At 43.4% G+C, this 23,630-nt stretch overlaps 1 protein-coding gene across 2 annotated transcripts in view; it reads right to left on the reverse strand.

Annotated features, from left to right (window-relative positions):
- The window catches only part of PHF19 (PHD finger protein 19), a 162,974-nt gene that overhangs the window by 41,517 nt on the left and 97,827 nt on the right, over window positions 1–23,630 (reverse strand). For both annotated transcript variants that reach the window (XM_069241650.1, XM_069241651.1), the window contains exon 8: window positions 1,400–1,468. In XM_069241650.1, the coding sequence (XP_069097751.1) occupies window positions 1,400–1,468 (69 nt within the window). The remainder of the gene's footprint in view (window positions 1–1,399; window positions 1,469–23,630) is intronic.

The following is a 23,630-nucleotide window of genomic DNA, read 5'->3' on the forward strand; positions in this document are numbered from 1 at the left end:
AATAGCCGTCCGCTCTATGTCAGTCAACCTGATCAAGTATTGACCCTCCAAGAGGATGAAACACGGAGGCAGCTCACTGGGCGATACATGGCTGAGCTCTGGAACACCTTTACGTCCAGCGTGAGAGTGGAAGCAAACCGCACGACGTTTAAGAAACAATGGAAAGCTGGATTTATAAAACCTGCCTTTCACTGAAAACTATAGACTATGGGCCTAATTACGAACCTGGCCGCCTTATGACTGGCAGGTTCGCGGATGGTGGTTGGACCGTTGCCAATGCGATGATCCAACCGCCATATTACAACTGCGGCGGGTTGGGCCGCGGTCGGACTGTCAGCTCTGCCAGGATTAGTTGTCCCTGCATGCAGCACCGCCCTGGGGGTTACGACCTTGTTATCTGACGGTTTAACTGCCATGAAAAGGCTGGCAGAAAACAGGTGCAGGGGACCCCGAGGAGGGACCCCTGCACTGACCTTGCACTTGCCATAGGCAGTGCAGGGTCCCCCCTGGCCAGCACCATCGCAATATCCACTGTCTACTTTGCAGACAGTGAACATTGCAAGGGTGCTAGTGCACGCTGCAGATTACAGCATTGCTGCCGGCTCGATTACGATCCGGAGACAAGGCTGTAGGCCGTTTCCCTTTAGGCCAGCGGGTGGAAACTGAGGTTTCCACCTGCTGACCTAGTGGGAAACTCGTAATGGTCCTGGAGGGGAGGCAGCCACAATGGCGGAAACCTCTCCATCGGAATTTCGGGCGGACGGCTTTTCCATCCGCCAAAATCGTAATGAGGTCCTATGGGTCTCAAGTGAAAAGTATCAGACTCGACTCCAGAACAGCCACGACTGAACTTAGACTTACCCATCCAACCATCAATCTGAACTTCATTTTCTGCTAGTGCTCCGAAGTAATCAAAATGTGACACACAGCACTACATAAAACTCCTAAATAAATAAGTAAATTGATCTCGACCATGAATGGGAGAGTAAGAGGCCATGCTGATGTCACTGCCCATGCAAACCTCAGCCTCTTTACTGACACAGATTGAGGGCTGTAGGGGTGAGGCCTAAGGGTATGAACATGGATTTCTAAGGCTGTAATTAAAGGGCAGCCCATTTCTACCTCCCATGTAGTGGACAGAGCAGGGCACAGACTCTCTTCCCACACAGCACAATTCTGAAAGTACTTTGCTTGGTAAGGAAACACACCAGTGCAAGAAACCACAGAAATAGTGAACACCACAATCTTAATCTGTGGGAATTAATTACTGTCAAAATAAGACATCTGACTGGGATCTGATCATTGACACCTGCACTGATTTGAGCAGTCTGCAGTCTAAGGAGACGGTGAAAGTTATTGCAATCTCTAATATCACAGAATATTAATAGTCAGATCTTACCATCTCAAAGGGAGGTGTTTGATGTACTCTGGCCCCTGGTTGCACACCGAACAGAAAAATATATAAAACCTAAAAAACAAGAAGACACATGTTTAATGTATTTTCTAGTGAAATTACGTTTCACATAAGCAAACTACAGAAAACCGGACTGAGTCACAGTGAGTGCATTAGTGAAAGAGTGAGCTTTCGGGTGTGAGTATGAATGTGCATGAATGGAGAATAAAATATTGCATCTAGTGGGTGAAAATAACAGCACTCCTAAGGCCTATGTGCAAAACTTGCACCAGAATTACCAGTTAGAACAGTGGTCTCCAAACTTTTCAATGCCGCACCCCCCCCCAGTAGAAAAATAAAAATCACTGCGCCCCCCCCTCAGAATTTTCACAATTATTTTATAAAGGCGGCAATGTTTAAATATGTCTAGACCTATTTAAACATTGCAGTTAACTACTGTTAACTTTTTTAAAATGCAATAACATGTTTCTGCTTAAACCAAAAGCCCTGTTATCTGAATAATGCTTCTTTTGGCCAGAGCCTCGCGCCCCCCTCTGGGATCACCTGAGGCCCCCCAGTTTGAAGACCTCTGAGTTAGAACAATTAAAAAAATATATAACTGGCCCATTTCTGAAGTCAGGAAAATGAAGGCCCAATTGAGAAGTGCACAATGCTCTGGGCAAACAGATCCCTCAGAAACGGGCTGTAATATTCAGAGAACGACAAATAGAGGTGTGACAAGCCAGTTCTTGAAGCCAAGTGAGCTTTGTTTGCAGATAAAATCGACACTGCTGGAAATTCTAAACCTAAAGCCCTAAAATGTGTAAATGGCCAAGTTTTGCAACCCACAGGAATCCCGCCAAATACTGTCATGAGAAGCTTAAAATCACAATGATAACAAAATCATGTGTCTTGTCACCTTTAGGACTGAGGCTGATACTGTTACAGTTCAATCCACCTCCTCCTATGTGGGTTGCTGTCCCCATGAAGTTTGCAAAACAGGTATCAAGCATTTGCAATGCAAAGGGCCTCGCGTTTGCTCGAGTTAGAGCTATTAGCGTTGTACATTCCTAACTGGACTTTTCTTGCCACATAAATTGAAAATGTAAAGTAAAACATTAGTTGACATAATCGAGCCAATTCAGAGCGTAACGGCCGCCATGAGCATGAGCGCAAAAGAGAGACACAAAAGGAAAAAGAAGTCTAGCGTATGGGCAAACGTGCAATTATCCATGTAACAGGGTTGATGGCCAAGGCGGTAACAACATCTCCCCAAGGGGGGACAAATGGAAAGCCATTACCAATGATAAAGGATTTTTGAAAGGCAAGCCCATGAACGAGTGTAAGTGATCGGCGTGGTTAAAGCCCACATAGATACAACACGCCGGAAAAGCAGGGCTTGCGCGCTGCTATGCTCCACCTAAAAATGTATGCTTCAAACAGAAGTAAGAGTGAATCCCCCACAAAATGAGAAGGAGACTATGGATTGCTGCTTTAAGCTTTTCCTGATTTGAAACATGCTCTGTTATCTTCCAAAAGGAGCACTATGAGACTGTATAGGACCCACTCTATAGTGTGTAAGAGTGTGCGTGTGTGTGTGTGTGTGTGTGTGTGTGTGAGGAGGCTTCCATGTTGCAACTTAAGCGGCTGCAGCAACTACACAACAAAGCAGAATGTCTTACTTTTGGCCTCTTCAAAATGGCCCCAGTCTCACAGTCTAAATACTATTACAATACAATACAACAATACAATACAGCATGTCATAGAATCAAAGAATGGATTACATTCAAATTGTTGACACTGCTCTACAAATGTATCCATGTTATGACACAATGGTATCTTGAACAAATAAAAAATACAAAAAACACGTCTTTCCAGTTTTTTGGTCAGCTGAAACTTTGCACCTAACGTGTATAACAAGTCCATCTTAGGGCTATCGGAGATTTGCCCTGCTATAAAATAGGTTATGAAACAAATTGCCTTTATACATTTGGAATGAGAAATTATGAATTTATTTTTGCAAAGTGGTAAAAAAACGTTGCTGTTGTGATAATCCACTTGGTTTTGCTTACAAGCCCCTTAGTGCCACAACTGCTATTTTCTTAGGCAACCACATATGGGTAAGTCAGTGCGTGGTGTAAGTCAAATAAATACATTATTACAGCAGTAGTAATGACAATGTCTCTCCGCTATAGGGTATCATAGATGAAACCAAGGAAATCACTGAACGTATGAATCCTATCAATGGTCAGTGGGACCAGAGTCAATGGCAATTCATTAAAAAACTATAACCCATGAATTACCCCAGAATAGCACAGAATGAGCAAGAATCATTAGGTAGGGTACAATCTCTGGATTGATTAAGAAGACATTGGTGGCACCATAATTTAGGAAGTCATTTCTACATTCTCTAGAGCACCATAACAACAGACAAATGTCTAATATTGCTTTTCTAATAACAATCGTTCAAAAGGTAGCAATGTTATTACTAAATACCCACTTGGAAAAGACATACAAAGATATTGACTAGCAGTAGGTTTCCACCTGAACAGCGGTTAAGAGGCAGCCTTGCTAGAGATGCGGCAAACATTACTGAACATAATGGACAAAGGGCAAACAGCGCCTTGAGACCTTATGGGTGATTAGCCACGCTTTAGAAATCATTGATTGATTATTTGATTCTGCTCGTCTAATGCTGTGAGAAGACACTAAACTGTGCACCTTTCATGCGCTATAAGAGTCTCCCAGGTTTATTTGACTTCACCCTTCTTTAATGTATACATCAAGCCCCCTCAAAATCAGGGTGGTTTCCTTTTTCACAACTATAAACGATACGGAGATTTATATCCTGCTTCTGAAGATCCAATAGAAGCTCAGAAGGGGGGTGAACGCTAGCTTCAAACTACAAAAAATTGATGGCCGGAAAATGGCTGAACAAAAACAGATCCCAACTAACTGGATCTGGCCATACATTAAGGAGATCAGGAGAAACATATAAAATATAATTATTGGAAACAGTGACAAACTTAAAACCTTTGGAAACATTTTTGCTGCCCTAGTGACAGTGGACAGTCAGCACAGCACTGTAATGGCATTTTCTGATTCTCATATGAAACTGCTGAGCTGTATGCACCGCCTTATCATATAGAAGTACTGACTGAAACTTGCTGACGCCAACAAACGTGCAAAACTGAACAACTGAAATGTTCTCTTGGCGGGGATCTCTGAAAAAAAGAACTTGGCTAAACTGCAAGTAGTAGAAAATTCAACAGTCAGGAAGTTGAAAAAACATCCCTTTCAGAGAACATATTTTGCAGGCCTGTGAGGATAGGCGCTGACAGCCAGTCAACGGCAGGTCAGGTTTAAGAAGCCGAAAACACACAAGGCGAGTAGAAGTCTGCGCTCTAGCAGAAAGAAGCGGATAGACCCCACGCAAAGCTCAGCCACACTCGTGAGTGTGAATTTCCAAAACAAGCAAGCATTTTGTGGGACAACTTACCTATGACCAACCACCTGCTTCCTTTTACGAAAGCACTGAAGGCACAGCTGCTCTGTATGTTGTGTACAGTAAGGGAGTCTGATCTCTACAGGCTCTTGTTTATTTTATGTGCTACTCTAACGACTGGACAAATTAGGGTTTTAGTGCTCTACAAAAATTGCCATGATTTTAAAGATTCAATTCTGAAGACCCGAAATTCAATTAATAAAAAAATTCTGAGGAATTTAGCCTGGTGCAATTCATAACTACCTTAGCCATGATATAGTTTTTACACTGCGTTCTAGGAGTTAAACATTGTCTATCTTCTCAAGTCCTCAAATTGTGTTTTTTGGCATTAAGGCCTAATTACACTAAGCCTCAGCCCACTTTCATAGGTCTATTCTCTGCTCCTGGGTCTGAGACATAAACTTGTGTCCATTGTTCAAGGGTCCATAACTGGTGCCTTTAGGCCCAAGGTTTCAAACTGTATTCACCCTTATCATGAATCTAAAATGAGTCCATCCTTCACAAGGCCTCAACTTGAGTTCATCCTTTAGAAGTCTTGATATTGGGCTTGCTGGAAATGCTTCAGTCTGTAATCTTAATAAACAACGCCTACACTTATGCTGATTATGTATAGGGCATTAACATGTGTTCTTCGTTTACAAGGTCTCCACCTGTATTGATCCTTAGCATAGATTCAAACTGTTCATCATTCTCAATGCACCAATCTGTGTTCTTAATGAAGAAAGACTAAATTTGTGTGGTTTATGTTCAATGAGTATACAGGCATTCTTCATTTACAAGGCCTCAACTTGCGTTCATTGTTCACAAGGTCTCAAAATCTTGTTCCTCATCCCCAAGGCCTCAATCTGTGATCTTCACTTACATCACTAGAGCCTGTGTCATTTAGTTATATGTCATCAACCGATGTTCTTCATTCACAGGGTCTCAACTTGTGTTCTTCATTTACAAGGCCTCAACCTGTGTTCATTGTTCACAAGGTCTCACCATCTGTTCTTCATCCACAAGGCCTCAATCCATTTTCTTCTTTCACATGACTGCAACCTGTGTCATTAAATTACATCATCAACTGATGTTCTTCATTCACAGGGCCTCAATGTCTGTTCTTTGTTTACAAGCCCTCAGCCTGTGTTCATTCTCAACCTCTTGAGCTTCATCTACAAGGCATCAATCCGTGCTCTTCACTTATATAACTGCAACCTGTGTCATTCAGATATATGTCATCAATCGATGTTCTCCATTCACAGGGTCTCAACGTGTGTTCCTTGTTTACAAGGCCTCATTCTGTGTCCTTCAGAGACAAGGTCTTCAGTCTGTGTTCCTCTTTCATATGGCCTAAGCCTATGTCCTTCCTTTGTATGCACTTATTTATTTCCAAACCCAAGGCACACTAAAGTATTCCACAAAGTCTATAGTGTGTAAAGCAAGTCAAATAGGAGTTCCGAACAAGTCTTGTTGTTGGGGCTGAAGAAATGAATACAACATTTCAAACTGCAACTTGACTTCTCCACTGAGTTTTCAGACTTGCCTCTCACCACACACAATCGTGAAACATTCATGCTGAATGAACGCTTGAAAAACAATACCCACCAAGCTCAAAAAAGTAATCTTGTGGCAATGATTTAGCTTTACAGCAAAGTTGATGCATTAGTTTAACCTCAAAGTAAGAATGTTCTTGCGGCATTTTAGCCTCCAGGCACAAGAATTGTTACAATGATTTAACCTCAAAGCAAGAACACTGTTGCAGTGGTTTAGACTCGAGGTAAGAGTTTTGTTGCAGTCGTTTAACCTCAAGGTAGTTAAGGGTGTTGCTGCAATGGTTTAATCTATCTTTCTCTAGTGATTTTAAAGTAAGTTTATAGAAGAATACTTCCACATCAACGATAGTGATCAACTATGATTTCATTTTGTGTGGGATGCATTCAGAGCAGCCTCTAGGGGTTTCATCATAAGTTACACTCACTCAAAAAAAAAGTCTGCTCAACAAAAATCGACTTCCATTCTTGAAAATATAAAGACCTTATAACATGAATACTATACTCACAAAACTAGTAACTCAGATCTTGAAGCACTAGTCTCAGCTAAAATGGAGTTTAACCAATATACCACTGAACAAGGATGCAGCACCCTCCTGAAAATAAATGCCAGATATTATGGTGGTAACAATAAAGCTGGTTCTCTTCTAGCTCGATATTTGAAACAAAGAAAAGAAAAAACAACTTTTAAATCTATCACAGATAACACTGGTGTTAAAACACTTTAGAGATAAGAATATAGCATTGTGTTTCGCTTCTTACTATACGGACCTGTACACTCCAGAACACACACCAACAGTTGAATCTCTCAACCAATATTTCTCTAATCTCAAACCAAGAGACCCATTGCAGATTGACCTCTCATCTTTAGACCAACCCCAACAACTTACCGAACTAGATACAGCTTTACAATCTCTCCCCAAGGTAAGGCTCCAGGCCCAGATGGCTTCACTGTAGAATTCTTTATTCAGTTTGCTAAGTCTCTCTTCCCCAAACTCTTTCAATTACTTAATCACTTTATAATGTCAGGTTCTACATCTGGCTCATTTACGGAGGCCTTGATTTATCTTATTCCCAAAAAAGATCGGGATGCGACGGACTGTAAAAATTATGCACCCATATCTTTAATTAATACTGATTGTAAACTCTATGCCAAAGTTTTAGCTCTCCGTTTACTCCCATATATACCTGACCTTATTGATTCTCATCAATCTGGTTTTATCCCAAATAGAAATGTAGCAGATAATTCCCGTACTTTTTACAATATTATTAACAAGGCATCTAAACTTAAGATTCCTCTGGCAGCTTTATCATTGGATGCGGAAAAGGCCTTCAATAAGGTCTACTGGGGTTTCTTGTCGAAGACATTGCAATGGCATGGACTAGGTACTAACTTCCGACATTTTATATCCATTCTTTATTCCTCACCATGTTCCTCAGTTATAACAAATGGTATCAGATCTCCTTTTTTCCCTCTTAAAGGGGGTACTCGTCAGGGATGCCCATTATCTCCTTTACTATTTATTTTGGCTCTCAAACCTTTTCTATACCAATTAAAAACGTCTGAACAATTTACGGGGTTTCAAATTAATAATGCACACATCAAATGTATGGCATATGCTGATGATATTCTTTTGTTCATGTCTCACCCTGACACTTCTCTTCCTGCATTCCTGCATGAGCTCAACTTATATTCTGATGTATCTGGCTATAACCTTAATAATATAGATAATAATACAGTGGTCTTACCACTTAATGCTCATTGCACTGGCTCTGTATTCCTTGATGCAGGATTATCTTGGAATTCTTCTAAGATTAAATACCTGGGGGTATGGTACTGCACTACTCTCAAGGATACATTAAAGACTAATTTAGAAATCTTATCTGCAAAGCTTGTAGATCTCACACAGAAATGGTCTCCGTTATATCTCACGTGGTGGGGCCGCTTGGACACCATTAAAATGATGCTTCTCCCTATCATTAACTTCTTCCTTATGATGCTTCCTATAAAGATACCTAAACTATTTTTTAGTTCAATTGATAAAATTCTATCCAAGTTCCTGTGGAACGGTAAACAATCCCGAATCTCTCTCTCAAAATTAAAACTTCCTAAAGTACAAGGTGGAGTTAATTTTCCTGACTTTTTAACTTATCACAAATCTTTTGGCATTAAGCAAATACATCCCTATTTATCTACACTCAATGATGCCCCTCAAAAGCTATGGTTCTCTTTGGAAGAAACATTTATTTCTCCCTTTTCCCCTAAACACATTATTATATTTATGTCTAACCCCCCAAAATTCTGGTTGCCCAGCTCTATCTCCCATTCAGTCAACTTACTGAAACCTTTTTTTTATCTCGCATCTTACCCCCATTAATCAATTCTTTAACAGTCCTATTTGGCACAAAAGTTCGCTTAGGAAACAAGGTAAAACCTTGTGTTGGAAGGCTTGGATGACTAAAGGTATTCGTCTCATTTCCCAATTATATCATAAAGACTCTCTCATCCCTTTTTAATACTCTCAGCAATTTATCATCTCCCTATTCCCATGAAATCCCAATATATCATTCTTTCTACTCTGGTCCAAGAGGCCCTCAATAAACGTATACATCATAATCATTCCTCTCTTGCATCATCTCCACACCCGATCGTAACTTCTAATTATCCTAGGGCATCTGGAATTTATAAACTTTTAAGAACGTCTGTTTCACCTAGACTCAAATCACCTATTGAGACATTGTGGGAACCAGATCTTGTTGTTTGGCCAGCTTCTTTATGGGATAGAATATGGTATAAGACACATTCCACTGCACACACTGCAAGCCTCACGCAGACCCTATATTTTTTATAATGGACTTTTCTACACTCCTGTAAGCCTTTACAAACTCAAACTTGCACAAAATGACAATTGTTGGCACTGCCACACTAAGCAGGGTACTGACTTTCACAAGTTTTTTTCTTGTCCATCCCTATCTACTTTTTGGTCCTCAATATGGTCTTGCATTTCAGCAATAGCTCAGATCTCCTTACCAATGTCATATGAATTACTGTTTTTGGGTGGCATACACAATATCTGGAGTTCATTCAGGCCTCTTGGAAACTTGGTGGACCTTTTGCTTTCTATTGCAATCTCTATTATTACTTCTAACTGGAAATCATCTGAGAACATTACTCTCAGACGGTGGTGGAATTCTGTATGTTATCATCATAGACTTGACAGCTACAAGCTTGATTCAACAGGAACTTTCTTCAAACGTCATCGGCTATCGTTGTCATTAAGTAACTATCGCTCACGCACTGCGAAGGAAATTGATTTTTCTCCTTTTTAAAAATGTCAATATATTTCCTGTTTTTCTTCTTATATATACTTATTTCATCTTACATTGGCTGTAACTAATGTCTATTACCTCTCTCTCCACATGGCTATCACTTGATTCCCTTTTCTATTCCTATTGCTCTTCTCCCTCTCCCTTTCTCTTTCTTCTTTCTTTATTCAAACTTGGAGTCTTTGATACTATATTGCTGTATATGCCTAATTCATTTACATGTTTAATATGCATTTATAAGTACAATATTCTTTATGCATATATATTCACATCTGCATATCTCTGTCCTGGCAATGTTAAGTTAATGTTCTTGTATTTGACTCAATAAAAAACATCTTTAAAAAAAAAAAGAATCTTGGTCTACTGGTTTAGCCTAAAAGAAAGCGGGTTGCTGCAGTGGTTTAAACTAGGGGTGGATGAAATATTCCATTCCGCCAGCAGAACTGGTGGAAGTTTAGCAACCCCACGTTACTCCTGTAACACGGAGATCAAGCCAAATTTTGCCAACTGCTGTGTGGCAGAATTTCCTCTCCTGCGCATGTCAAAACAGTAAGTTGGCGAGGGAGATTTGGCGTCCCCTAGTGTGATTTTCAGAACTAGAAGAACATTCAACTACATTTTTCCAATGTAAGTGGTTACGACCGTCTGCGGTCAGAAGGCTGCAGCTCGAAAAGAAAATCTACTCGAGAGACAGCAAAATCAGCTCGAGTAGCTGCGCCCTCTGGTGCGATATATGGTGCTGTTCGCACTAATATTTTAACGCAGAATTTGCTCACAACACTAAATCACAGCACAAGCAGCAAGACATGTATAAATCTGCCCGTTGGCTGAAATCTACTGAATCTCGTTGAGTGTTTTTGTAACTCCGCAGAGTCAAATTCCGCGAAGTTCCGCCCACAACTAATTTAAACTCAGTGCCTATCTTGCTCTGGTGGTTTAACATCAAGGCAACATCCTTGGAACAGTAGTCAAACTCAAGGTAGGAATCTGCAGTAGTAGTTCAACCTCACTGTAAGAGTCTTGTTGAAGAAGTCAGGTCACACGGGAGCTCATTCATTACAAGAGAACTCTTAAATCTGATGGGGCATATTGCAGGAGTTACCACCACCAGAAGAACTACGAGGTCTGCGCGAGCTTCGCAGAGTTCTTTACTTTCAATCAGAGATTTCAGCTGCTGAAAACAGAAGCCGAAAACAAACAAAATCTCTGTGTGAATGTATGGAGGTAAAAAGGGGATTACTGGGCGAATCGTACTTGGAATGATCAATCACCCTGGTAATTCCTAATTTCTGAGTGGACCGTATTGTGGATTTTATTAGCCCCGGAGCTACCAGTCCCCAATGCTTCATTTATAAAAGAAATAGTGCCAGTTCCCAAAGCTCTTCTCAGGAGCTCTAAGAGCGCCTAATACCAAGGCCGGGAGTCCTAATAGCACCTAGTGCCTCTTTCATAAACTACCAGACACCCCCTGTCCCTTTATCTTACTCGTGCAGGCTCCTGCTTTCTACCTCTGTGGCGGTTTTGAAGTCTCTCTCTTCCGAAGTCTGTGTGTTTTTCCTTCGAAAAGAAGTGCTGGTGCTCCCTAACGAAAGCCACCGGCTCAAATTAAGCAATGCTGATGGACCTATGTCGGTAACACTGGAGGGTGGGGAAAGTCCAGCACATTTGTTGGTCCACACAGAGCCGACTGATACTTCGTGTGATCTTAAGCAAATACCGTTTCACCCTGTGCTGCAGCAAGTCTGCTCTGAAGGGGAGGGGCTTACCCACGAGACGGCCTCACAAAGATGACATTTCTTGGAAATTACTGCAGGAATGTAGCGTAGACACAAACACTTCGCTTGTTCAGTCATGTACCACATGCTGAGCAGCTAGTACTTCCCAAAAGCCTTTGCCCAACCCAATGTGCGTCGAAGCATCAAATGTTCTTGATATGGCAACAATGTGGGCTCTGCCAGCTCAGTTACAGAGACAATTCTTTGGCTGAGGAAGCCGGGCCATGTTTAATAAAAACGAAGGATTAACTGCTTCAGTTTACTAAAGCTGCCACTTTTAGACAAACAGTCCGCGCACGGCGTTCAGGAAAGAAATGTATCCGAAAGTGGGAACGCAATTGCAAATGCATCCACGGCCATCCCAGTCGAAAGGCTCCCATTATAACAATTGTTCTGCAGATACATTTACATAGCGCTATCTTTGACGAGGCGCTAGAATGCTTGCCAAACAAGTAGCACTCTACTCCGTGGAATACTTCTAACATTAAAGACTCAGTCGTATATACTGAGTTCCAGTTTGCCGTGCTTTTTATCACACGTTTGTCACACATTTTTGGGCAGCCTGCCCGGCAATGTGCCCCGCAATCACAATAAAGCGGGCACGAACTGTGACGCAATCTGTCCTGCGGCAATGAAAAGACAGCCCGCGACTGTAATTAATTAATCACGGTTTTATATACTTGCTAGCAGTAGTGTCGGGCCCATGCTCCACACTGCTGAAGAGGTAAAGACGCAGGAGATGTGGCCTTGTGGTTAGAGCTACCGACTATGAACCGGGAGTACCTACCTCGAATCCCGGCGCGGCTCAACATCGTGTGATTCTGTGCAAACCACTGAATCCTACCCACCTACTAAACACGTGGAGCTTATCTGGTGCTCGGCGGTGCAAAGTCCTCGCGCTATATAATAGAGTAAAATAAATAAGATGGTTAGAATGACAACGTAACTCAATGGCTACTGTATTTCTCATTTAGAAAACTAAGGCGCTTTGGAAGTTGTAGTCCAGTTTCAATGAACCGAAGGGTGAGCAGGTTCTGCATTGTTTCAATCAATCAATCAAGGATTTATAGAGCGCACTAATCACCCGTTAGGGCCTCGAGGCGCTGGGGGGGACAGAGCATTCAATAATGTTGCATCTAAACGTTGAACTTTCGACGGATTAATGGTTCACCCTCAAACACCACGAAACGAGGCCTATCGCTAAAGGTCCCGTCTTTAGACCGACGGAACCAGGTTCGAGTCCCGGCGTCGCCTCCTCATCCTATGGGCAATTCACTTAATCCTACTCAGTCCTAAACAATAATGATACGCAGGGTGGGATTGAGATAAAAAATAGGCCAGGGCATCCACAAAAATGCCCCCCCCCCCATTCACATCCTTTTGGAAACGTTGGTCAGTGTCACAGAGTTAATTTTTGGAGATATATAGGGTAAATGAATAACCTGCTAATAACCAGTTTGATCAGGCGACGAACGTTCATCTCACTGAGCTATCGCTTTGGACTACTGACAGTTAGATAGCTGACACGTGTGCAGCATGATTGACCTCAAAACAGTATTATATTAAAAAAGCCAATGCCCATGAGCTACTGATTTAAGTGGGATGAAAAAGATGGATGGGGTTTCTACAATGGTTGTGGGCAAAGAACTGTAGCTAGGAATCTTTTATAAGAGATGTGTTCATGTAACTGGGGGACGTCGTCTAAAACGTGAGCTCAGATCCTCTGCTTTCAAGGCGTGCCGCCTAATCAGTATTTGAATGCATCTCCTATTAGTGAGTGCACATACATCACAGAGGGAGCACATAAAACAAGTCAGACTATTGGGCTTTACCAGTGCTTTTTATTCAATATCATATAAATGAATATTTTTCTCTTCACATCTCTTTCCACTGTAGTTTCCCTCTCTGCGTTAGTTGTTTAGGGCCAGATGTACAACGTTTTTAGCGGTCGCAAACGGAGAATAAGGCCGCCTGCGACTGCTAAAAAAGGTTGCGGTATGTATCATTTCTATTTTGTGAGTTGGTAACCTGCTACCAACTCGCAAAATAGTGTGTGTGAGTCGCTATTGGGAAGGGCCGTGCCAAGAGCGTCTCTTCCTCATAGAGAGTTTCAGAGGGATGTACAACGGTTTGCAACTGGGAATGCAGTTGCAAAACAATTGCAGTTACCACCAATTTCGCATTGGTGGTAACCCATTCGCAAACGGGAAGGGGTCCCCAAGGAACCCCTTTCCCTTTGTGAATAGGGGCGCCAACATTTTTTCAGAGCAGGCAGTGGTCTACTCTGAAAAGGAAAGTTTTCATTTTTTATCTGTAATACATCCCATTTTCCTTTAAGGAAAACAGGCTGCATTTCATAAAAAGAAACTGTTTTCTTTACAAAGCAGTCACAGACATGTTAGTCTGCTGACCGCAGCGGGCCACCGACCCTGTGATTGTGGCCATTCCCAAATGGGTTGCAAATTGTGACCTGCCTCGTGAATATTAATGAGGCAGGTCCCCTGCAACTCATTTGCAAAACGCAAACAGAGTCTGAGCCACTGTTGTACATCCGCTTTTGCGACTCGCAAATTGCAAGTCGCAGAATCTGACCGTCATACCTCTGGCCTTTACACCCTTTTCTCGTCACATTTCCTTCTGAAGTCTCTATCTGCATGTCTCCCACTTCAGTTACTTTCTTCTGACACAGCCACTTCCTCATCACCTCTCTAAAACGCACATACATAGAAATGGTAACAATGATTGACAAACGTACAGCTATTGCTCTGTGCTCTCAGCAGAGAGGCCAAGAATTTGATGGGTGTAACACCTATATGACCCACTGAGAGGCACTGCGAAAAACACGTGCCACCTTCAGACCGGTCTCTAGAGCTGTGAATCGCTCCCTGTCTTGAACATCAACCAACAACCTGAATTCCTAGACATGATGACTCAGTTGACAGAATGAGCTATGAACAGTCATATGCAGGGCTACCAGAAAAAGCAACAGAGAAGTACCAAATAATGTGGTATGGATCACTAAATTATGTGGCAAAAGAAAGCAAATTATGTGGCATAAATGTGCATTTTGAAGCAGTAATGCTGCAGTATTTTGCATTTTTACACATGTAACACTTTGATCCAAGGTCAACACTACGTCTATTAGCAACTGAAAGACGACCTGCCTCTGTGCGACAAAAGGCCTGCCACTGAGCTGGAACACATTTTGTAACGTTTTTAGTAACTTTTGATCTGGTTGAGCTAAAGACAATTGATTTTGGTTAAAACCTACAAACAATGCAGGATATGACAAAATATGTGAAAAGTGCGGAAATGTAATAATTATGAGGAAAACGCCGCAGAATCACAACTCCAGTGGACCTGGCTGCTTAAAAAACAAAACTACAGAATTGCATCTGGAAAAAGGAATTAGGTGATTTTAAAAAAAAATGTGTGAAATGTAATAGGGTCTGCATCGGTGGCCGCGACTACTGAGGGTTCTCGCATGGCGAGCAAGAGATCTGGGCCTTGTAGAGACTCGTTTCATTGTCTGTTTTTACTGCTACTGCTTAACACTGCTGCTGCAAAATCTTGAATCAGCGTTTGTGTCCCTTAAAAACAAAGTAAGGATAAAACAGAGGTAACATAATGTCCGATCTCCCTTCCATGTGGGTTCATGTATATCGGACTGGTCTTTATCCACACAGTCTGGCCACACTGCCTGGCGTGGCCACCAATGAACCGGCCCAGCCTGGAGGAGAGGTGACAAAGACCTACCTGGTCTCTGCTTCTGGCCGCTAGAGAGGTTGCTCAGCCGTCAACCCCCCCCCCTAACCCCCTCCGTGCTCAGTGTAGGAGAAGGACATAAACCACGAGTAGTTCATTTTTCCACCCAGGAGGACCCACAAATCCCTGTCCCTTCCCTTTAGTGAAAGCGTCTAGGCCAACCCTAGACAGCAACAGGCTTGGGGCCGCTGGACGGACATTTGGTGAAGGCGCACAGTACAAAACTGCGGAAAAGAGGCTTGAGAGATTTGGCGTCCCCATAATGCTAAATGTTTGATTGACTGAAAAATTGACCACCGCACTAAAAACAGCTCACTTCTGACCCTCGTGTACAGGCCCATCGCTCCTTGCCCAACTGCCCGCCTTCCCAATCCGAGGCTGATGATGTGACCTTGTGTAATGTAAGCTGGTGCTCATGTAAATCGCTCTAATGCCCTTGATCTAAATTTGTGCTGCCCAAGACACAAAAAAACAAATATACACAAGCATTTGTAGTGCAATGGGTCTTGTGTTTACTCGAGTTAGAGCTATTTGCATTGTAAATTCCTAACTGGACTTTTCTTGCCACATAAATCAAAAATGAAAAGTAAAACAGTTGACATAAGCGAGCTGATTCAAAGTGCAACACCCGCCATGAGCACGAAGGAGAGACACAAAAGGAAAAAGAAGTTCGCTCACAGTCAAACGTATTGGCAAATGTACAATTATCCATATAGCTGGGTGGATGGCCAAGGCGGTAACAAAACTGCCCAGAGGAGGGACAAACGGAAAGCATTTACCAATGATCACAAAGGATTTTTGAAATGCAAGCCAATGAACTAGTGATGGGCGTGGTTGAAAGCCCACATAGATTATAACAGGTCAAAGCGCTTGCGCGCTCGAGCTAAAAATCTTTGAAACCAGGAGGCCCACATTCCAGTCAGAATGTTAGGTCTCCAAATGCACGTGATCCTGGAACAAACTGTGTGTTTCCCCTCCCTGTGCCTCACAAAACTGGAAGCTGGCAGAAGGAAGCGAATACTTGTCTACCGCGGTTTACAACTAACTGATGGTTTGAGTGTTACAATATGCATGTGTTCTGTGGGGAAACACGCGGACATACAACGTAAAGTTCCACACAAGTGCAAAACTAGAGCAAATTACTATCTGCTTGGAAAGCAAATTAAAAAAACGGCTTCGTTTCAAACTAAGGTTTTGCACAGCGGTAACAAACGGGGCACATTAATCTGTGACTTCCAGAGCACCGCATTTCGCCAGTAAACGTGCATCTCACTGGGGGCATTGTTTTTAACGAGAAAGGCCTCCAAGCCTGAAACAAAATGAATATGTTCCATTTTTTTTTTATTAAATCAACAGAAAAATAGTAAAAAAAATAAATAGTTAACCATTTAAGGCAAAACCACGTTTCCTTTGTAAAAATGTATTGAATAAGTTACATATTTTCCAAGCCACGTCTACGTGATGTATTTTTTGCAATGTTTCGTCTTTTGTTTGCTGCGCTGATGCGAACGATTCTAGTAATTACGCAGGCCAAAGACATGATACAGATTGCAGTTGGTCTCCTATTAGCACCAATGCAAAGTGTTTGTAACGTAAAAGGCGCGTGGGAAAGGAAGAGCGCGCCGGCTGGCGCGCGGCCTACGACATGTGGTCCGCAGAAATAAATAAATAAATTAATAGGACATTTACGGAGAGCACGAATGGACACGCTGCGATGGGAGCCAGATGTGGTGTGTTTTTTTACAAGGGGCTCGGGTCTCATTAAGAGATAATGAGTAACAGCGCCGCGTTTACCGTCCGGTGTCCGCCTTTGAAAAGCGCTTGCAGTAAATCCGTGTGCGGGCCAACGAGCAGGCCCTATCCCCCCCCTACCCACCACAGACCTCTGCCCCAACCCTGCCACCCGCTGGCATGGGCTGGCTGTCAGGGGGCCCACTGCGGGGCCCCGCATTTTGTCACCATGGGTTAAAGCTTGGGAATGTGTGCCCAGCACATAACACCAAACACTATAGGTCTTCCAGAGTTGGGCTCAGGGTCTGTGAAAAGGGCGGGTGGGGGGGCAAATAGTCTAAATTCAACAGGCGGCTGGGTGCACATACCAGCGGAACAACCATGACAGCACTGGCTCTCACCATCCCACATCATCACCGACCCCACTATTAGCGCTATCACTATATATTAAGGGCCTCATTACAAGTGTCCGAGGACCGCCTCACTTGCGCTGACAGTCAGACCGCCGCGTGCAGTCCGAGCACCCAATTACAAACCTGGTGGTTGTACCTGCCAGCGGACCGCTGTCCCCGTCTAGATCATGGTTCCCGACGGCATACAGAGTTGTACTCAGCCAGGGCGGCACTGAACTCAGCATGTTTGGCGGATTCCAACTCCCCTCACCGCCAGCCTTTCCTTGGCGGTTTTGCCGACATGGAAAGGCTGGCCGAGACGTTGTGCTGGGGGTCACAGAAGGGTTGCTGCACGGCCCATGCCCACAGCATGGGCAGTGCAGGGCCCCTCTCTGCCCAGCACCATCTGAATGCGCACTGTGCTTTGCAGACAGTGTGCATTTCAAGGGTGCTGGTGCCCCCCCATGCTGCAAGATGGCACTCGGGTCCATTTAAGAGAGTTGAATGCTATCTTGGAGCGCCGTTCCTGCTGGTCTGACCGGCAAGAACACTCTATTTCAATGTTCCCACCAATCAGACCGGTGGAAACACTGTAATAGGGCAGGGGGAAAAGCCTCCGCCATGGCGTGAAATCCTCCCCGTGAGTTTGGCGGTCCCACGGTGGGACTGCCAAACTCATAATGAGGCCATAAATCCGTAATTACTGATTAACTGCCAGTCCCTAAATGTCTCGTTGGGCGAGAGCTAATTGTGTGGCCACAGAGTCTGAACCCTGTTTATCCCTTCTCTGACGTCAGAGCAGACATGACACCTGGCCTGGATATCACGGTCCTAGGGCGTGGAGCAGAGGTCCTCCACTGACCTTGGACTCCACAGACACAATGGGGTAAGAGGGTGACCACAAGTGGAGCTCCACCACCACCACCCATCCCTGCCATCCCTGTCAGCAGCCGGTCTGGGGAGACTCCTTCCTATCAGGGAGAAGCAGTGCACGATGACAAGTGGTCGTTAGAGTAGCTCTGGCTGAGATAAATTTATATTTCACACGAGTAGTTGTCAGTGACAGACTTTTTTATTTCACCAGTGGGTTTCACGCTATATCAGATTAACAATGACGCTCAGGGTGTTTGCTTCTTGACACCACCACTTACCTCTGATAGCCAGTGCTATAAGTGGGATGGAAAAAGTGAGGTGTATTCAAAAGAGGCATGACCAAAGAAGGCAAACTGGGAAATCTTGCTGGAAGGCCTGGCCTAAGGGCATGGCTTAAAACATGTAAGCTAAAATACCGGGCTTTACACCTCCTGCCACCTGAATAGTATTTGGGGGCCTCTTTGTGAGTTTTCAGTTATTGTATTCAGACAAACCCAACAATGGATATACCTTTACACACGCCCAAGCTATTGGCTTTGCCAATGCTTGTTAGCAGTATCTAGTAAATCAGTAATTACGATTTTGTTGGGAATATTTAGTACTGAAAATGTTTCAATTCTGAAAATGAGACAGTTCAGTAAACGTTACATTTCGCAGTACTGAATCGCCCAAAAAGGACGACTCGTGGAGCGGTGCTACATATAAAGGCGAAACTGTTACCCCAGAAGTGATATCGCTGAAGAGATTTGGCCTTCCTCTCACAATGTGACCCCTCTCCCAGGCACGACCATCCTATGAAAGAGGTAAATTGGATAGAAGGGTGTGCAGTTGGTCATGGAAATTCTGCACTAAGCCGCTGCCTGCCCAAATTGTCGCCCTGCGTGCAAAGCAGGCAGCCACAGTTATCTCAAGGGTGTCTCATTCACAACTCCACCCCACCACACACACCACTTTCCTATGCAGCCTCCACTGTTAGACACTAACACCGTTTTGCTCCCGACATGTTTCGGCAATCCTCCACCTTCATACAACACACATCTTTCCTTTTAAACACTGCTTTTCACTGTAGCCTCCCGCAGGGACTTCCTTCCATTTCTTCTTCATCAAGCCCCCGCTCACACACCTGTCAGCTGTAAACACTGCATTTTCTTTTCATTTGGCACTGTCCCCATTTCCACAGCTGTGGATCTCCTTCACACACTTTCTCACAATTACAATTGGCACATAGGTGACCATCGCTCCTTGTGCTCTTTGGAGAGCCAATGGTTGGACGTGCTTGTAGTACGACCACCTTTATGGACAAATGGCGGGCACTGGGAGAAACGCGCACTGCCTTCACCGGCAGCACCAGACCGCCCAATCGTGTCCCGTCATAGCACCCTCCGTAGAACCTGAACTCACCCAGACACCTGGAGGCCACTCAATGCACAACACAAGAGCCACACTGCGCTTGAAAAAAACTAGATGCAACTGAAAAAGCTGATAATCTTAGGGAATGCAAAGTGAAGTAAACCATCTGAGCTGTCAGCAAGGACTGAATTGCTGACATGCATAACCTCAAGGGTGTCTGCAGTTATTGTTGAGAAACTGATCAGTGTTTTGACTGTGAAACGAAGGACATGAATATACGCCTCAGTGGCACCGTTTAAATGCCACTTTCTAATTACTAAGAGATCTGAGGCCTAGCCTACTTTAGGCTCTGCCTGCTGCCAGAGCCACCAACAGTTTGAAAGACAGATCAATCATAACTGCTGTTTAATCAATCAAATAGATTAATAGCTTTTGAGATATCAGTCTTCATTATTTACCTATGAAAATTCCGTCTCTGGATAAAAAAGAAACAGTTATGGCAGAATGTTTATCTGTTACACTGGCGGGGTTCGCCACAAGAAAGATGGAATCTGTCTTCCTGCTTCCACACATTTTGAACCACCATCAGATTTTTACTTTGGCTAAAACATAAGATGTGGTTTGCAACCAGTTACAAGTTGCATATTAGTGTGTATATTTTACCAGCAGATTCCTATATTCAGGTTATTTAAAAGTAGGTTGCAGAAAGGCTGATGGTGAGTGTATATTATAAAGATCAGAATACCCACTGCCATACCTAAGGCTACTACAACTCACAGTTCCATGGTTTTTATTAACAAACCCAGACTCTCTCTTCTTTATGGTCACAGAACTCATCCTTGTTCCTTCATATAGTCAAGAAACTCCTCCGCGTTCCTTCATATGGTCAGGGAATTCCTCCATGTTCCTCCTTATGGTCACTAAACCCCTGTGTGTTCCTTTTTATGCTCACAGAACTCATCCATTTTCCTCTTTATGGTCAAGAAACTCCACCAGGTTACTCTATATGGTCACAGATCGTTTCCATGTCCCTCTTTAACAACTTCTCTGTGTTCTTCTCTATGGTCAAGAAACTCCTCCTTGTTCCTTCATTTGGTCAAGAAACTCCTCTGGGTTCTCTCTATGGTCAGAGAACGTCTCCTTGTTCTTCTATATGGTCTCAGCACTTATAGGATGCTTGCAATATTATTAGAATGTACAGTAGGAACTACTTAAGCTCCAGCATCATTATGACTACTATGATTGTTAGCAACACCATCATTAATATTCTAACCTCATTTAAGTAGGTTGAGCAGTGCCACCACACTAACTTTTACCTACCTCTGAGAACCTCAAGGAACTGCAAACAAGCACAAATGCCAGAAACAGGAAGAGAATCCACAAGTGCAGACAGCAGCGGTAAGCAAGAGTATGTAACATGGTGTAAGGAGGGTGGTGAGCTAAGGAGATGAAGCATAATGAACGCAGCTGCGCTTCAGAACTACGAACCTACCATGAGAAAGCAAGTAAACCAGCTTTCAATCAATGTTTATAAAGCGCAGCTATTCACTCGCAAGGGTCTCAAGGCTCGGGGAGGGGTGGGCGCAGTCCAGGCGTGGACGGGCACAGACGGGCTTGCCAGAGGTGAGTCTTTGGCGTGCTAGAGCATGCGGCCGCCATTAAGGGGAAGGGGGCGGGGAGAGCAGTCAGCTGGGAGGCATGAGGGCAGGGAAGGTGCTTCACAGGTGGAGGCGGCTGAGGAAGAGGGGGGAGGAAAAAGCACTAGGGAAAAACGAGGGTGATAGAAGAAAAAGGCAGAAAATGCAAAAGTGAAATAGTGACAGAGAGAAGAAAAGAAAAGGCAAATGATAGTAGAGAAAGGCAGAAAATGCAAGAGTGAAGGAATGACAGAGAGAAGAAAAGAAAAATACTTACTTGTGATGGCCACAAGACAACCAGGGATGAGGCGTAGGGACGAGCTTGCGGGTGGAGGAAAAGCCTTGAACTGAGAGTCAGTTCGTCCCAAGCAAGAGGCAGAGGCAGCAGCAGCAGCCGCCAGGGGAGCTGGGGAGGGCAGCAGACACCAACCAGGAGGTCAGTGCAGCTCTATGAATAATAATGCACAAAAGACCTCAAGAGATTTCAACAATCCTAAATAGAGAAGCAAGGGCTGCAATAGCAAGGGCCATAGTGGGTGCAAAGTTGGATATTAACATCCTGTGCCTCGTTTTACACAAACATTGACTCGTCACCAGTCACGAGCCAACCACTGGCCGTGCAAAGCCTGCAGCTGCAGCATGTGTAGGTACATTTCCCACCTACCCCTCACACAGCACCAATCGTCACCTTGGTTTCCTTCAGGCATTCTAGCAAAAGTAAGTTAGGGATAGCTAGGAGGCTTGAAAGGCCAGCCAATAAGTCATCAGATCACTCCATGTCCTCAATGGCAGGAGGTTTCTGTCCTCTTCTTCCATTTAACAGTACAAAGCAAACTGGGACATGAAGTCCCGCCGCACGTTAACACAAGGAAATCAACTAAATGTCTAGGTTATGATAATTTGTAGAAAGAAAATGTGGTCTGGAACATGGTACACCTGATAACAAATTCAGAGAGCCTGGTTTAGTCAGCTGAATGCTTGCCACTGATACAATGCTTTCTTGAGGTCAAGGGTACCAATCTAAGCATGGCTCTCTCAAGACTCCCTTCTTCCCAAGTGGGTAAATTGAGTACTATAAACCAGGTTACACAAACTTCCGTTATGTACATTGATTAGAAAATGCAGAAGTCGTGTGTTTATAAAGCGCTACAGAACAAGTTATCAATATAATAATGCCTTGAGGTGGGCATGACGGTTCCTGCTTTCCAATCTTAGATCTCAGAATGACTTCAGTAATGTTAAATGAGTGAATATTAATCTAACAAGAATGGGGGAGTGGGGTGCCTAGAGGCCAAGGCTGGCTATCTGCTATGGGGCCCAGGCTCCTCCCTCCAGGGCCGCCCACTAGAAAACACATGGGAGTGCATGGTGGAGCAGACTGTCAGAGGTGCCTAGTTCCCCTGTGTTCATCTATAACTGCGAGCTTTACTCCTTTTTGACGGTCTAAGGTTGCAAATTTCAGCCATCTTCCAAGATGTCCACTCTTGTGGGTAACTTTTAGCCACAAAGTTAAACCGTACGTCAATGCATTTTTTAAATATAATAATATTGCAGGCATTTTATTTAAAATCCAATTTGAATTGTTGTGGTCTTCTTTATCACCTACAATTTGACAGGAAGATAAAACTGTGGTGGCTTACGCAGTAATAGTGGATTTCAACTCTCTCAGGTGTCGTGAACCTGAGTTAATTTATTTACGCGGGTGCACATCCAGGCCATTACAATATCTAACATGGGCACACAAGCATTCTACACCAACCATGAAACCCCACACTGCAGCACCCATCTTCAGGCCAGGTTCCCCACACACAGTGAAAAGTCCACCATGGAAGGGGGAGGACGAGGGTAAATTCTCAGTGGTGAGACCCGTGGCCAGACACCAACGCAGTGCAACAAGTCAGGGCTTCGCTCTTACTTAGCAGAACTTTACCTCAATCAGCTCTGCAACAGAGTAAGCACCTTTTCATTTAAACCGCAAATTGCATTTTATCATAATCTCACATAGGGATGCAATCAATTATTTTCCACATACTTACCTTAATTCAGTTACTTTTTAGCACGGTTTGTTTAAAATGTATTACATATATATTTCAATTATTTTTCTAATGTGGTAACTGGCTATAGGGTATTTCTTATTTGTTTTTAATAAAAATCTTTCTACTTTACAAAAAATCTTTCCATGATCAACAAAGAGCCACCACTATGCCAGAGTTCACACATCTCAAATATATTAAAATAAAATATTTCACATGCTTGGATACTCTCTGATGAACTAGTGGTACATATATGCCTAATTTACAAATTAAGAACAAAACAAGCATTTGCAATGCAACGGGTCTCACATTTGCTC

This window comes from Pleurodeles waltl, chromosome 6 (assembly GCF_031143425.1).
Source record: "Pleurodeles waltl isolate 20211129_DDA chromosome 6, aPleWal1.hap1.20221129, whole genome shotgun sequence".
Taxonomy (NCBI): domain Eukaryota; kingdom Metazoa; phylum Chordata; class Amphibia; order Caudata; family Salamandridae; genus Pleurodeles; species Pleurodeles waltl.